We start from the raw sequence: 14,161 nt of genomic DNA, 5'->3' as shown, positions 1-14,161 counted from the left end.
CGGGCGGCTGGGCCGGCGAGGGCAACGGGGAGGGGAGGGGGAGGGGAGGGGGGTCGGGTGCCGCCGGGAAGGTGCCCCGAAGCCCGACCACGCACCTACCAACCTTGGCACGGATCCGAGCCCAAGCACCGCAGCTGCCCCCGCAGCTACTCAGCTATGTTCATGCTCTCTTCCATTTGCACTCCTTATGCCCACTCTGTATCTGCTGCCACAAGCCAACTTCCCAAAATAAAACGCACCGTCCATACTACGGTACTCCATAGCAAGCTCAATAGCCCAAAAGCCGGCGCACGTTCGCTAGCTTGAGTAGCGCCATGCAGCCGCCAAACAGCTGTAGCAGCAGCAGCCGGCGCGGCAGATCTGCTGCGTCAACTGCTGCTGCCGCGGCGCCGCTGCCGACGCTGCTTCTGCTGCTTGGCCTCTTCATGACGAGCGCTCTTCTTCCGTCCGTGCATGCCCAAGGCGCCGGCGCCGGCGGCAGCGCCGGCGGCAGCGGCAGCGGCGCCGCCGTCAACTGCCTGCGCGCCTCCAACGGATTCAAGTGCGGTAACGGCTGCCCGTGCGGCGACAGCGACGACAACAGCCGCGGTGGTGGCTACGGCGGCGTGGGCATGGGCCGGATGGGTGGGAGCATGGCTGTCGGGAACGGGATGATGGAGGAAGGTATGGGCGAGATGGGCTCTGAGATGGGCGGCGGCCGCGGCGGCCCCAACGTCGCCGTCCGACCCGCCGTCATGCCGTCTGGTGGTGCCGGCGGCGGCGGCGGCATGCCTAACATGGGCTCCGGCGGCGGCATGCCCATGAGCGGCGGCGGCGGCGGCGGCGGCCGCCACCGCCGCGCGCTGCGCAACGTCGGCGTAAACATCGACATTGGCGGCGGCGGCGGCTTTGCAGAAGATGACTACAATAATGGAAACGGGCAGCAGCAGCAGGTGGTGTGCCCGCCGCCGGGCTTCTCCGCGGTGCCCGACCTGAACCTGACCGCCTACACGGCGGCGCCCTGGTTCGTGCAGCGGCAGCTTCCCGTCAGCTTCCAGGGGGAGGACCCCACAGCATACCTGTACTGCGTGCAGGTGCGTTCGTAACGGAACAGGTCGCTAGCTAGCTAGTGAGGTAGAGATGTGGATGTTGTGCGTGCTGCCGGCATGCAAGGCAGCGCGCAGGGGTAAACGTAACTTAGAGCTGCCCCTGCCTTGCTAGCTGCCGTACATTCGCATGTACGTGGACTGGTGCGCCAGCTAGCTTCACGAGGCCTGCTGTGCACCGCACCTCGCACATCCCAATCACGCATCTAGAATGCATGCTCAGCTAGTTGCGCTACCGACCACACCACGTCCCCTGCCCTGGTGTGTGTGTGTGTGTTAAAGAGCACAAGGAAAACGTTGCGCAAAGACAGTGTATGCGATGCAGCAAAGCGACGGTTTACGGATGTTACCTGAAGTTACCTCGCATACCTGCTGCGGTGAGCCGCCGGTCTTACCAACCGGAAATGTGTGTGTGTGTGTGTGTGTGTGTGTGTGTGTGTGTGTGTGCGTGTGTGTGTGCGTGTGCGTGTGCGTGTGCGTGTGCGTGTGTGTGTGTGTGTGTGTGTGTGTGTGTGTGTGTGGCGGCATGTGCCGTGCAGGCCGTGTATGAGCGGGTGAGGCCGCAGGGCCAGCCGCAGCCGCAGGATCAGGATCAGGATGGGGACATGGACCAGGTAGGTGTACGGCGTGTGGAAGTGCAATCCTGGTGTGTGTGTCTGTGTGTCTTATGCCTTAAGGGCCGCCGGCGGGCGTATGTCACAGCTGCGCGTGCTGCATGCATGCGTGCGGGACACGCAGCGTGCACCCAGCTTCCCGCGGCTGCCGCGCCCTTCCTTGCCGCCGTGGCATGTATGCCCCCGGCCCCCAGTCGCCCCACACACAAAAGCCCACATCCGGTATCCTCATTCCATGCACTCGCGAGCATGCAAACGCCCTTGTGTGTCTCTGTCTGTCTGTCCTCAACAGCCCGGCGCGGCCTCGGCCGCCGACGCCGGCGGCAACAGCACCGCCCCCGCCGCCGCCAACCCCAACATCATCACCGGCCCGCAGCAGCCGCCGTCTCAGCCTGTGTCCCAGCAAACTCAAGACCAGGACGACCAACAGGATCAGCAGCAGCAGCAGCAGCAGCAGCCCGTGTTCCGTGTGTTCAACTACGCCAACAGGGGCCGCGTGAATGGGCCGGCGGTGGGCACAGACGCCGCCAGGGGCCAGCCCGCGCCCGTGTACCCGCAAGTGAGCATGCGTGTGCGCGTGCGTGTAATGTGTGTATGTATGTGTGAGAGAGAGCGTGTATGCGTGTGTGTGTGAGTGGGTGGCTGGATGGTGCGTGCGTGGGTCTGGTACACTGTGTGAGTGCAATTGTATCGGGTCGGGATGGAACCAGGCGCACTCACCCATCCATGTGACGCACGCCACTCCCATCACACACACACACACACACACACACACACACACACACACACACACACACACACACACACACACACACACACACACACACACACACACACATACACACACACACACATTCACTCCCGACACGCCCCCCCCACACACACGCAGGACCTGGTGGCTGTGCCCGACCCCGAGGCCGCCGGCACCCCCACCGCCAACTCCGAGCTGCTGGTGCGTGTGCATGTACGCGTGTGTGTCCTTGCAAGCGTGCTTTCCACTGCTGGGTTGGGTTTTAGGGTTTTCTGGCCGCACCTTGTTTGGTTGCGCCTGCACTCCTCCCTGCCCCTGCCGCCCTCATCTGCCCGCAGGTGGGCCCGCCCGCGCTGCTGCCCAACCTGCTCACCTTCAACTGGCGCCTGGGCTGGGGGCGCTACTGGGTGGTGGCGGTGGCGGTGTCCAATGACTCACGCCTGGGTGCGTGGCTGTGTGTGTGTGACTGCATGTGTGTGCGTGTGTGTGTATATGTGTATGTGTACATGGTTGCACGTCTGTGTGCGAGGTTTCAGGGGTGGTGGTACCCGTCTTGCCTGGCGCGCGTGTGGTTTGGCAATGTGGCGTGTGGCACAACATCCTTCCCCTTGTGTTCTCACGCACACACCCTCCCTCCCTCCCTCCCCTCCCCTCCCCTCACCACGCTTCAGGCTACGACTGGGCTATCGTGTCGGGTGGGCCGCCGGAGTTCGCGGCGCCCTCGGGGGCCGGCTGCCTGACGCAGCCGCCGCCGCTGCCGCCGCCGCCGCCGCCCGGGCTGCTGGGCTCCGCAATGAACCGCTTCATGGACTGGGTGCGATTCCACCAGCAGGTGGGGGCGCGGTGGTTGGGTGCGGTGGTTGGGTACGGCGGTTGGATACGGCGGTTGGGTGCGGCGGTTGGGTATGGCGGTTGGGTCAAGGCAGTTGGTACGGCACGTGCCGTGTGAGCATGCACAGCAGCTGGAGTAGTTGTGCGATGGGGCAGTTGTAAGGCAGGTTGGTGAAGTCCCGTAGGGTGCAGCTGATTCCCAAACCCCAGCAGCTGGAGTAGTTTACAGTACGACTCTAGCTGGGGGCAAGGTCGAACCGGCATGCAGCGGCAGCAGCGGCAGTGCTCATTGCGCGCATCTGCAAGGCTGTGCAACGTTGGACTTTGATTCGCACATGCATGTCCTCTCCCTCCCGCCCGACGGAACACGCACACACCCACACACCCACACCCACCCACCCACACACACACACGCGCACACACTCAGGTGACGCGCGACCGGCTGCGGGCCGCCACGGACGGCTCCTCACGTGGCCTGTGGTTCCTGTCGCGCCGGCCCGTGGACCCAGAGGTGGGGGTGGGGTGTGTGGGGAGGCTAGAGAGGTGCCGGGGAGCTGTGTGGGATAAGGTAGGAGTGTCTTCCTGCAGTCTGGGGGCCGCTAGCAGCCTAGCACTGTACGTAAGCTGGTAGCTCCTGCCTTTTCTTAGCGCTCTTCAGCCATCCAACTTGTTTGTTCATTACGTACCCCACCACATACACACCTTGCACGGCCTCGCACACCCTCTCTCCACACAGGCAGCACGTGAGATGGAGCGCACGGCCCGGCGCCTGGGCTTTGACACCTCCGGCCTGGCGCCGGTGCAGCAGCAGGGCTGCAGCTACAGCGGGGCCCGAGGAGCCGTGCCCGCCCCGGCCCCCGCCCCCAAGCCGGCCCCGGCCCCCAAGCCACAGCAGCCTGCACCCGCCCCCGCTCCGGCGCCCGTTCCCGCGCCCGCACCCGCGCCACCGCAGCAGCCGGCGGCGCCTCCCGCTAACGCCACTGCCGCCGCCGCCCCGCCCACCGCAGTCACGCCCGCTCCCGTCCTGATCGTGCCTATCATCAACACCACGCAGCCCACACCCGCCACACCTCCCGCAGCCGCCACGCCTGCTGCCGCAGCCGCCACGCCCGCCACGCCGCCGCCTGCTGCGGCGCCGCCGGCTGCTACTGCCGCCGCCCCGGCGACGCCAGTCACGCCGCCTGCGCCCGCTGCTGCTACTGCCGCCGCTAACCGGAGCTATCCGACCAGCCGCGGCGGCACCACCGCCGCGACTCAGCCGCCGGCTACTGCTACTGCCCCTGGCGGCACCAAGTAACGGAACATCGCCGAGAGGAAGTTGCTGAAGTAACGCCCGTGGGCAACTGAGCACTGCATGTGGCGTTGACTTGGGGATGTCGCTGACTCTAGCTTTCAGGCCATTTATACCCAGGCTATACCGTCTATATTGCGTTTGGGGTTGTTAGTACAGTTGGGATCCATAAACATTTTTGATGTTTGGGTCGGCTGGGATTCCTGTGCAATGCATGCTTGTTGCTCCTGCTGCTGCTGGACCCGCTTGCCGGATGGATGGTAACATGAGCACGTCGTTCCAGAATGGCCAGCCGGGTTAGGCTAGACAGTTCAGATAGTCATCTGGTTGCAGAAGTTGGGTTCGCTTATGCGAGTAGTCGTAGGGCCCGGGCCGTGTCTGACATAGGCCCGCCGCATGTGAGCGTCCTATGGAGGCCATACCTAACACGTTCATGTATGTGGGACATTAGTCCATCGCTCCATCCAGCCTCCTTTCAATAGCATACGCAACACTTGGCCGCGGTGCCCACAGCGCTCGTTCTCCTGTCACGCTTCACCAGTTCAAAACAAAAGGAATAGGTAGGCACTGCACACACGTTGTGTTCGTCGCGGCCCCTCGTTGTAAGAATAACAAGTTGTGTCCGGAAGCCGGGTCGGGTCGGGTCGCGTCTGCCTGTCGTGATTCGTCCCTTGTGACTGGGGCCCAGTCACAGGCTCAGTCGCCGCCACACACACACACACACACCAGCCCACCAGCCACCTACCTAAACAGCTTGGCCCCTGGCCCCACGCAACTCCTGCTCCGCGCCTCCACCGCCTCCACGTGAACGCGCACCGCTCGGCTCCACGGCCGCGCGCCCTCCTCTCCACAACGCACTCGCCGCCGCCGCCACCTTCGCCGCTCCTCCAAAGCTCCAACGCTCCAAAGCTTTCCCATCGTCCTCCGCCTGCTGCGCGCCGCCCCAAGCCGGCTGGCGAAGCCAAGCGCCAGCTTCGACCAACGCTCCATCACAGCGCCCACACCACATACGGCAGTTCAGCCGACTAGTCGTTGTAGTTGTCGAGTCCCAGGTCGCGAAGGGCTGCCGCGCCCACGTCTTTGCAGGCGGCGGGGTGTGCGGCCTTGGCGGCGCGCAGCAGCGCCTCCGCGCCGCGCTCCAGGTAGGCAGGGCGCAGCTCGGGGTTGCGGGCCACCATGATGCGCGTCTGGGGGGGGGGAGCGTGTGTGTGGTTGTGGGGCGGGGGCGGCCAGGTGTGGAAGTTGGTGGAGTTGGGTTGAGGATGTTGAGCCCGGGCGGCGGGGAGTTGGATGGGGGTTGGCTGGGGGTTGCAGGTGGGTATGTGTGCGTTTGCGGCATGTGTTGACGGTGGACGCGCACCAGCGGCGCACCCAGCCTCTTCCTCTCACAGTCCAACCGGCCCAACACCAACAGGCGATCTGCTGTCCCAACCCGGCAGCGGCAGCGGCAGCCGTGTGCCTGTGCGCCTAGTCCCCCGCCTGTGTCCCACCCCGCCCCGCCCCCCCGTGTCCTGCCCCCCCAAACCCCGCCCTGCGTCCCGCCCCACCCCCGCCCTGCGTCCCGCCCCACCCCCGCCCTGCGTCCCGCCCCACCCCGCCCCGCCCCGCCCCCCTGTGTCCTACCCGCCCCGCCCCACTATGTCCTACCCGCCCCGCCCCGCCCCTTGTGTCCCGCCCCGCCGCCGGCCTGCGCTCACCACGAGGCACGCCTGGCGCTGCACCGGCGAGCGGCCCGGCCAGCGCGTCATGAGGTCCACCACCAGCTCCGGCACACCCGCCTCCGCAGCCTGGGTGCAGATCTGGGGAGGGGAAGGGCACGAAAGGGAGAGGGGTTACATTCATGTTTTAAGAAGTGAAGGCGTAGCCAGGGGGAGGGGTGTCTGCAAAGTTGGTACAGAGAAGTGTAGAGAAGTAGACAGCAGTTTAAAGAATAGGCGGGGGAGGGCACCAGAGCACGGGGAGGGTTGCAAGAGGCAGGGGCACAGCAGGGCAGTGTTTCAGCACACGATCAGGTTTGTGCCAGGATATGGTATGGCCGCCCCTCCGGCCCCCTCGCGCGCACAGTCACCGCGGCGCCTGGTGTCAGTATGTGGCGTGCCTCCACGCCCCAGCAGCACCGTTCCCTCTGCTCGCACCCTGCCCTCTCCCGTCCCCGCTGCCGCCCTTTCCAACCCACCCCTCTCACCACCTGGGACGGGTTTGAGCACGGAGCACCCTCGCCTCACGTGCCCCCTCACTCCTCAGCCTCCCATTCAGCCCTGCCCCCCTCCTTTTAGTTGGTTTTGGTTTAGTTTGGGCTGGTCTTTACAACCCCCCTCCTCCTCCTCCTCCTCCTCCCCCTCCCCCTCCCTCCTCCTCCCCCTCCTCCTCCTGCCCCTCACCTCCGGCTGCCTCAGCATCATGTTGCCCAGCAGCCCCAGCGCCACCTCCGCCACGTCGTCGGCGCCGCTGTGCAGCTCAATCACACGGCCCTGGCGGCAGCAGGATGCAGCAGAGCACACAGCACGCACAGCAGACAGCAGCAGCACACAGCACATGCAGCAGCAGCACGAGCGTCAGTTCGGGCACCAGGCATACAACAGGAGTGCACGAAAAGCGGCGGTAGCGACCCGGCCTCTCTTCCTACCACCACCCGCCCTCCCACCTTTCCTCCCTCCGATCCGCCCCCGGGTCTTGGTTCACGTGGCTTTGGAACAAACTACCCCTCCCTCCCACGCACTCGCCACTTGCCTTGACTACTGGGACCTATTGCGTTGGGCTCAAGCACACAACCCCCTTCCCTCCCACACCCTCTCCGCCCCTCCCCTCCCCTCCCACACCCTCCACCCTCTCTCTCTCACCGCCAGCTCCACTGCGCCGTGCTCCGCCAGCAGGCGCTTCACGGTGTCGCTGTGCGCCAACTGCCGCAGCGCGCCCAGACACGCCTTGGCCACGTCCTTGGCGCCGCAGCAGTCCCTGGGAGGTGAGGTGGGGAGGGCGGAGACCGGCGAGGTGGAGGGCGGATTAAGCGGGGCTGAGGGAGTGAGCGGGGTGGCTCAGCTTTGCACCTGCCGCCTGCTCCACTGCCCCATGCGCGCCTGCTCCACTGCCTCTGCGCCTGCCCCTGCTCCACTCGGACCCGGATCATTAAACTGGAATGAAGTACACCCTCCCCTCCCCTGCCCTATCCCCTTGCCCCCCACCCCGCTCACCGCAGCACGCCCAGGCACGCGATCACGCCGCCGTCGTCCGTGAACTCGCGGCAGATCTCCTCATTGGCCGCCACCTGCCGCACCGTGCCCAGCACCCGCACCGCCGTGGCGGGGTGCGTGGCGGCCGGCACGCGCCGCAGCACCGCCAGCAGCACGCGGATGGCGGCGTGGCTCTTGGCCAGCACGCGCGCGTGCATGAAGGCCTTGGAGGAGGGGGGCCGCTCGTCGTCGGCGGTGGTCACGGAGCGCACCTGGGGAGGGGTGTGAGGATGGGTTGCGGAGGGTGGGTTGGGGTTGGTGGGTTGTGAAGAAGGGTAAGGGCAGTGGTAGGTGCTGGGGGTGGAGGCTTCAGGCATGAGTATCGTAGTTAGGAGACGGCGGTGTTGAGATGGTGTGCGCGGGTGTGCGCGGCAGTGCGGAACCTGTGTGAGTACGCCAGGGCAGGGCGCGTGCCACCCACGTCATCCCTCCCTCCTTCCTCCTTCCCCTCCCTCCACCGCCTTTCGCCGCCCCTGCACACACCCACCACTCCGCACGCCGCGCCAATGAGCTCCAGCGGCGCCTCGGGCTGCTGCAGCAGCTCCAGCAGAGTGGCCGCCACGCCGCCCTCCACCAGCTTGCACTTGGTCTCCTCCACCTGCGGCAAACACACACAGGGGCGGCGGGTCCTGGCGTGGGTGTTGGTGCTAAGAGGTGTTGGTGGTAAGAGAGCAGCAGCAGATAGTGAGCGAATGATGGTTGTGGGAATCCTTTCCCGGCTCCGGTCCCGGTCCCGACTTCCGGCCCCAACCCCGCAACCAGGAGGGCCGGGTGCGACTCATCGACTCACCCCCTTGGCCGCCGCCTCCGCCACAGCCGCCGCGGCGCTGCGCACGCTGTGTCCGCTGCCCTCCGCCTTGAGCAGCTCGTGCACCAGCTCCACACCCTGCAGCTCAGACGGAGGCCGAGGAGGAGGTGAGGAAGAGGTGGGGGATGAGGAAGAGGCGGGGGATGAGGCGCAGCGCGGCAGTGCAGCACAGTGCAGACGTGGAGGTGCGGCGGCGCCTTCTTGTCCAAACATGGGGGCATACCGGTTGCTTGACACGCCCACGGCACATGGGGCTGCCTCCGCAAGCAGCCTGTCACGGCCACAACCCACCCACCCACCCACCGCCACCGCCTCCCTCGCACCTGTGCATCCGGGAAGGCGTCCCGTGTCTCCAACCAGCCCAGCAGAACCTGCAACAGGCCCAGAGCCTGCGCGACCACGAGGAGTGGACAGTCCGGGGGTGGGAGGGCGGGGAAGGGCGGGGGAGTGAGGGAGGGGGTTTGAAGGCGCGGCAGACCGCACGCCGGCAGCCGTCCCACCCCATGTTGTCATCGTGGTCGCCCTCAGCCCGTGGCACCAATCTTTCGCAGCACCTAGACCCCGTGAACTCCACACTCGTGTCAGGGCTTCCCGGAACAAGCTTTGGCGACCTCATCCCGCAACATTCACATACCCTTGTGCTTTCCTAACACACCCTCCCTCATATGCCCTACACACCCTCCCTCACACGCCCTCCCGCAAGCCCTCCACACAACCTCCCGTACGCCCTCTTCCGCTCACACCCTCTCGCACACCCTCCCTCACACCCGCTCCCGCTCACGCCTGCTCCCGCTCACGCTTGCTCCCGCTCACAACCTCACATCCCACTCTCACCCCCCATTGCATCCCACCCACCCAGCCCTCCCTCCCACCTGCAGCAGCTGCTCCTGGTCCGCCTGCCCCGCCGCCAGCAGCTGCCGGCACGCCGCCAGCAGCGACTGCATGGCGCCGCCCTTGTGCGCGATCACGTACGCCTCCTGAGTCAGCGCCCCCGGCCCGGCCGCAGCCGCCCCTGTGGCGCCGGCAGCGCCGCTCCCGCCGGCTTTCCCTGCGGTCCCTGTCCCCGGCGCGGCGGGGGCCGCTGGGTCTGCAGTGAACTCCTGTGTGCGTGCGTGTACATTGGGGATCAGGGGATCAGGGGTGCAAGCGGTAAGTGATGGCAAGTGTGGTGGCGTTGTGCGGCGTGTGAGTTGCCATCTGGGTTGGCCGAATCACTGCGAATGCAGAGGACCGTATGCAGCGCATAGCAGTGGCTGACACAAGGGATGCCCAGCGGCGGCCAGCGCAGCCCACGCAACCCGACAACCCCACCCCAGAGAAGCCCGGTGGGCTCACACACACACCTTGAGGCTGGTTGCCAGCGCCTCCAGCGCCTCAGCTAGGGAGCCCTTCCCGTCACAGGCTTCCTTCAGGCCTTGGGAGGCCACAGCAATTGGATGACTGCGGCAGCGAGGGGCGCGCCGCAACACATAGCGACATGGCACGGCGTCACGGCTGGCCATCAGCTGACTAAGTGACACCCGCGTGGCATGCATGCCGCTGACGTGTTGCAGCAGCGCTTCTGAAAACGCGTAAGCTGGTGTGAGAGGGCTGGAGCCCCAGCACCGCCCTGCCCTGCCACGCTCTGGCCACACCTTTGCATGTCGTTGCCCGCTAGGTTGGTGACCACGGCGCTCATGTCGTAGCCTTGGACGTTGAACTCCTCGATGGCGGACTTGATGGCGTCGTCGCGCTGTGGGACATGTCCAGGGGCAGGCATGTAAGTGGCGGGGACGCGGGAGATCCCGAAGAAGGCGCGGAGCGCGGGACCCGCAGTCTGGTGCCTCCCCTCATCACCCAACCATGCCAACCTTACCGACATGTCGAAATCCTCGATGTTGGTTGTGACGGCTTCATCGAACGCCTCCTACGGGTGAAAAGACCGCGGATGTTGTCAATGCCCGCACGCCTTGCATAAGTACACGAAGTAAAATATGCATCTGATGACCATTGTCATACCTGCGTCAACTTCGGCTTCGCCTTGGGCCAAGCTTGCGCCATTTTGTGTTTCGCTTTGGTTTCGACTTGGAACGTGCGGATTTGACGTGTAGCTCAATCACAGACAGAGCATTCAAGTACAAATACGTCTTTGCATTACAAAGTGAGCGAGCAAACAGCAGGTCAAAGTAGGGACTCGGAATGAGGCCCCATGCAGACCCCGAAATAGTTTTCTGCTCCCTTGCCTCTACGTAATATTACCTCTACCGCTCACCAGCCATAATCAATTCGTATTATCAGACTGTAGGGTGGGCTCGGCCGAGGAGGGGAGCCCTGCCTTTGAAGTTGTCAAACCACAACCGACAACGCTTGAGAAGCATACACGGCACTCTGTGACATACAATAAAGACCTGGAGACATGGGCGGCCCAATTATTGGTGAGCCTCGGGACCGGGCGTTATCACCATGTGGAGTCGGGGCGCTATGGGCGCAAAAGGGCGCATGGCAGGCACAAGAACATATGAGATGCTCATTTGGTTCTAGCGAGCACGGACTGGGCACAGCGTCAGGGACTACGAGTCGACTGGGATGGGCACGGGTCAGGAGCTGAGGTTTGTACGAGCAGGGCAGCTGGGACTCACCGCCAGGGCATGGCATGGGCAGATGCCAGGAGACACAGTTGAAGCGGGGTGCTATGGCTGCTTCAGCAGGGTAGCAGGGGTTGGGGCGGGGGGGGTAGGGGGGTTCGCACACACCGGCGCCGTAGGCTAAGCCCTAAGCTCTTCTGCTGTCTCCAACCCCCGCCCCTGGCTAACATTTGCCGACCCTGCGCCCACACAACACAATAAAATCGCAGTTCACCCGCTGTTCCAGCACACGCTGGCCTGGGAGCCCGAGTATCCCGTGCGCACGCTGGAGGAGATCCCCAAGGACGTGCTGCACCTCATCGCGGAGCGCCTGCCCACCGCGCAGCAGCTGTGCGTGCTGGCCTGCGTCAACCGCCGCTGCAAGTGAGTGAGACGCAGGCATTGCGAGGGGAGGCCGGGAGGCGTAGCCATTCAGGGGGCGATATGTACATGGTTGCAAGGTGCCGGGTGTGGCGCGATAGGGCCGGGCGCTGAACGGCGCTGGGCAAGGTGCCCGCTTTAGGGAGCACCGCGGGCTTCAGGATGCGTGTGGCGAGTCTCACTCGTGCCCGCCCGCGGCCCCTCGCTGTGCTTGCAGGGAGGTGGCGGAGGCGGAGGAGCTGTGGCGCCAGAGGTGCGTGACGCGCTTCGCCATCACCAGCCACTGCTCGCCGCCCTCCTGGCGCAAGCTGTACGAGTTCAACCACTGCTTCCTGTACAAGGTGCTGCTCAGCCGCAGCGCCGAGCAGTTCAGCTCGGGATTCTCGCGCAGCGGCGGCGCCTACGTGGGCATGGGCATCGCCATTGCCTGAGCATGCTGCGAGCTGGGGCTGCGAGAAGGTTTGCAGCTGGCCATGCGATGGAAGGATTTGTTGTCGGCAGGCCAGGTAGGCTGCATCGACAGCCGTCGTGTGGGTGTCACCAGCCGGCGCGTGCGGCCGGTGTGGTGTGTGTTGCATTTGTGTGATGCGGACTGATGAGGTGTTGTTGGTTTGGTTTGATTGGCTGGCTGCCTTGTGACTGCAGCCAGCTGCAGCCGCTGGTGCCCGTGCTTGCGTGGGAGGAGTGCTACAGTGCCGCACGTACCCGTATGCTGAGCGCGGCACACTTCTGGCGCAAATGCATTTGTATCTTTATCTTTGCCGAGTGGTGCCCAACGCCTGCCGCTTTCGGACACGGCTCCGTCGGACCACCTCGTGCTGCGTGAGTTTGCATGCGGCGATGTACGGTATACGAAAGCGACTGTGTTTGTGACTCGAGATTCCGCTGCATATCAGTTTGGAGCCAGACCACGCGTTGACAACATAAAAGGCATTCCGTTACACACAAGCGTGAGGTTGGTCCAACCGAAGACATAATGCAAGCGAACGCAGGGACGAGTGCTGCTGCTACTGCGGGCGACCACGGATTAATCATGATGGCCCGTATGTGTGGTCCGAGGACCAGGGTTCGCGTGGCGTGCTGCGTAATTAGCGCCATGAATGGCTGTGTGCTGAACAGGGGAGGTGCTGAACGCTGGGACACTGGTGCACGGAATGGGAGTTACAGGAGCCGTGCCCGGAATACTGCCATGAATGCATCACAGGAGACCCGTCCACTGTGGGTGCTGTCCAGTTCATCGAACACCTGTAACATAAGGAGCAATGGGCAATGCAGGCGGTGCACAGTACAGTACGTGGGATGTATGTGATGGGAGAACACGGACAATCTAGAGGGGTTGGCAAATCACAGCAGCGGGCGTCAACATGACAGCAATAGCAACCCGGATGAGCATTACTGTAAGCCCTGGTCCCATGTGTCGCGCACCTCCTCGACGGTATGGCTCTTCACGGATGGCATGACTTTATGAAAGACGTGAAGCGCATCCTCACGACGTATGAACCCCAGTCCTGCAGTCAACGGAATGGGGCGCTCAACAAGTGGCCAGGGCTCTGACTCTGGGGCGGTGCCGTTGGCAGGGGTGATCAACCTTGCACTACAGCCATGTCCGTCAAGATCTTTGTCATAACCATTTCGGTGCTACATACCTTGCCTGTCGAAGGCCTGGTAGATGGCACGGAGTTGCGAGTCAGCGTCCCGAGAGGCCACGACCACCTGCAGGCGTCACCAGCGCTAGGTGAGCTGCTGTGGCGGGACTTGCTTTGCAAGGTTGCTGCAAGTACCTTGATGACGCGGACTAGCATGTCATATGTGTACTCCTCCTTCTCCGGTTCCGGCCCAAGAAGTCGCCTCAAATCATGTTTAGAAGGCCTCCACCCGCAGGCCAGCACAAGGGCCCTCTTAAAGCTGTATCTGTTAATATGGGCATCGAGTACCCCATTTGCGACCTCTGCAAAGGCCTCGGCGGCGACTCGCGACAAAGCTGCGGACATCATCGACAGCTACAGTTCAAACTTGCTTTGAGCAGGAGCTTCAAGATTTGTGAAGTTGATCATGCAATAAGCATGCTGTCTTACCTTTTGTGGCAAGTCCCTATGGCTTTAGATCCAGAGGCCGCCGTGGCGTGGAGGGCTGGTGCCCCCCCCCTTAAAAGAGGCTCCCCGGCCCGAGGGCACATAGTGCGATGCGCGTCAGGAACCCTAAACGCCTTGCTTTCGATGCAAGAGGGTCAAGCTTGTCGCTGCTTAGGGTGGTTGCACACCAGCAGATCCCTTGGTAGCCCGCCCTGCTGCAGTACGTTGCTGCACCAAGCGCACCCCCGCAGTGCGTTGTGCAAGGGGTGACGATGGCTTCACGCGATCAACATGGCAATGCTTTGTCAGTATTCCCGGCTTTTCCGCAGGAATGGGCGATGGGGCGTTGACTGGGGTGGTCGATGGGGTCGATGGGGCTTCCCGGCTCGTTTGCGCGCGCGCTTGATCACGCGAGCGTGTTCCCGTACGTGCAGCCCTTCCAGCATGCTGACCCGCTGTCCATTAAGCATAGTAGGATGAACGCCTAAGCTCTCC

At 64.1% G+C, this 14,161-nt stretch overlaps 4 protein-coding genes across 4 annotated transcripts; 2 read left to right on the top strand and 2 right to left on the bottom strand.

The window, feature by feature from the left end:
- Nucleotides 1–195: 195 nt before the first annotated feature.
- Nucleotides 196–4,881, top strand: CHLRE_07g343900v5 (uncharacterized protein). The gene is made up of 8 exons (XM_043064410.1): nt 196–1,073; nt 1,625–1,699; nt 1,992–2,258; nt 2,589–2,651; nt 2,789–2,894; nt 3,122–3,282; nt 3,709–3,792; nt 4,018–4,881. The coding sequence occupies exons 1-8, from the start codon at nt 315–317 to the stop codon at nt 4,576–4,578; spliced, it is 2,076 nt and encodes a 691-aa protein (XP_042922978.1). The 5' UTR covers nt 196–314; the 3' UTR covers nt 4,579–4,881.
- A 2-nt stretch (nt 4,882–4,883) lies between these two features.
- On the bottom strand, nt 4,884–10,735 carry CHLRE_07g343850v5 (uncharacterized protein). The gene is made up of 13 exons (XM_043064409.1): nt 10,609–10,735; nt 10,466–10,516; nt 10,245–10,342; nt 9,954–10,050; nt 9,483–9,710; nt 8,934–8,999; nt 8,593–8,688; nt 8,290–8,400; nt 7,764–8,014; nt 7,413–7,527; nt 6,954–7,043; nt 6,270–6,371; nt 4,884–5,759 (listed from the first exon to the last, which is right to left on the bottom strand). The coding sequence occupies exons 1-13, from the start codon at nt 10,648–10,650 to the stop codon at nt 5,598–5,600; spliced, it is 1,509 nt and encodes a 502-aa protein (XP_042922977.1). The 5' UTR covers nt 10,651–10,735; the 3' UTR covers nt 4,884–5,597.
- Nucleotides 10,736–10,858: 123 nt separating this feature from the next.
- CHLRE_07g343800v5 (uncharacterized protein) lies at nt 10,859–12,921 on the top strand. The gene is made up of 3 exons (XM_001692488.2): nt 10,859–11,024; nt 11,444–11,597; nt 11,812–12,921. Exons 1-3 carry the CDS (start codon nt 11,006–11,008, stop codon nt 12,023–12,025), a joined length of 387 nt encoding a protein of 128 aa, XP_001692540.1. The 5' UTR covers nt 10,859–11,005; the 3' UTR covers nt 12,026–12,921.
- A 2-nt stretch (nt 12,922–12,923) lies between these two features.
- CHLRE_07g343789v5 (uncharacterized protein) lies at nt 12,924–13,655 on the bottom strand. Its single transcript, XM_043064408.1, has 3 exons — nt 13,376–13,655; nt 13,241–13,307; nt 12,924–13,102 (listed from the first exon to the last, which is right to left on the bottom strand). Exons 1-3 carry the CDS (start codon nt 13,394–13,396, stop codon nt 12,987–12,989), a joined length of 204 nt encoding a protein of 67 aa, XP_042922976.1. The 5' UTR covers nt 13,397–13,655; the 3' UTR covers nt 12,924–12,986.
- Between the last annotated feature and the right edge of the window lie 506 nt (nt 13,656–14,161).

Source organism: Chlamydomonas reinhardtii, chromosome 7 (assembly GCF_000002595.2).
Source record: "Chlamydomonas reinhardtii strain CC-503 cw92 mt+ chromosome 7, whole genome shotgun sequence".
NCBI lineage: Eukaryota > Viridiplantae > Chlorophyta > Chlorophyceae > Chlamydomonadales > Chlamydomonadaceae > Chlamydomonas > Chlamydomonas reinhardtii.
Note: the sequence above shows the minus strand (reverse complement) of the source record. Positions and strands in the feature narration are given on the sequence as shown.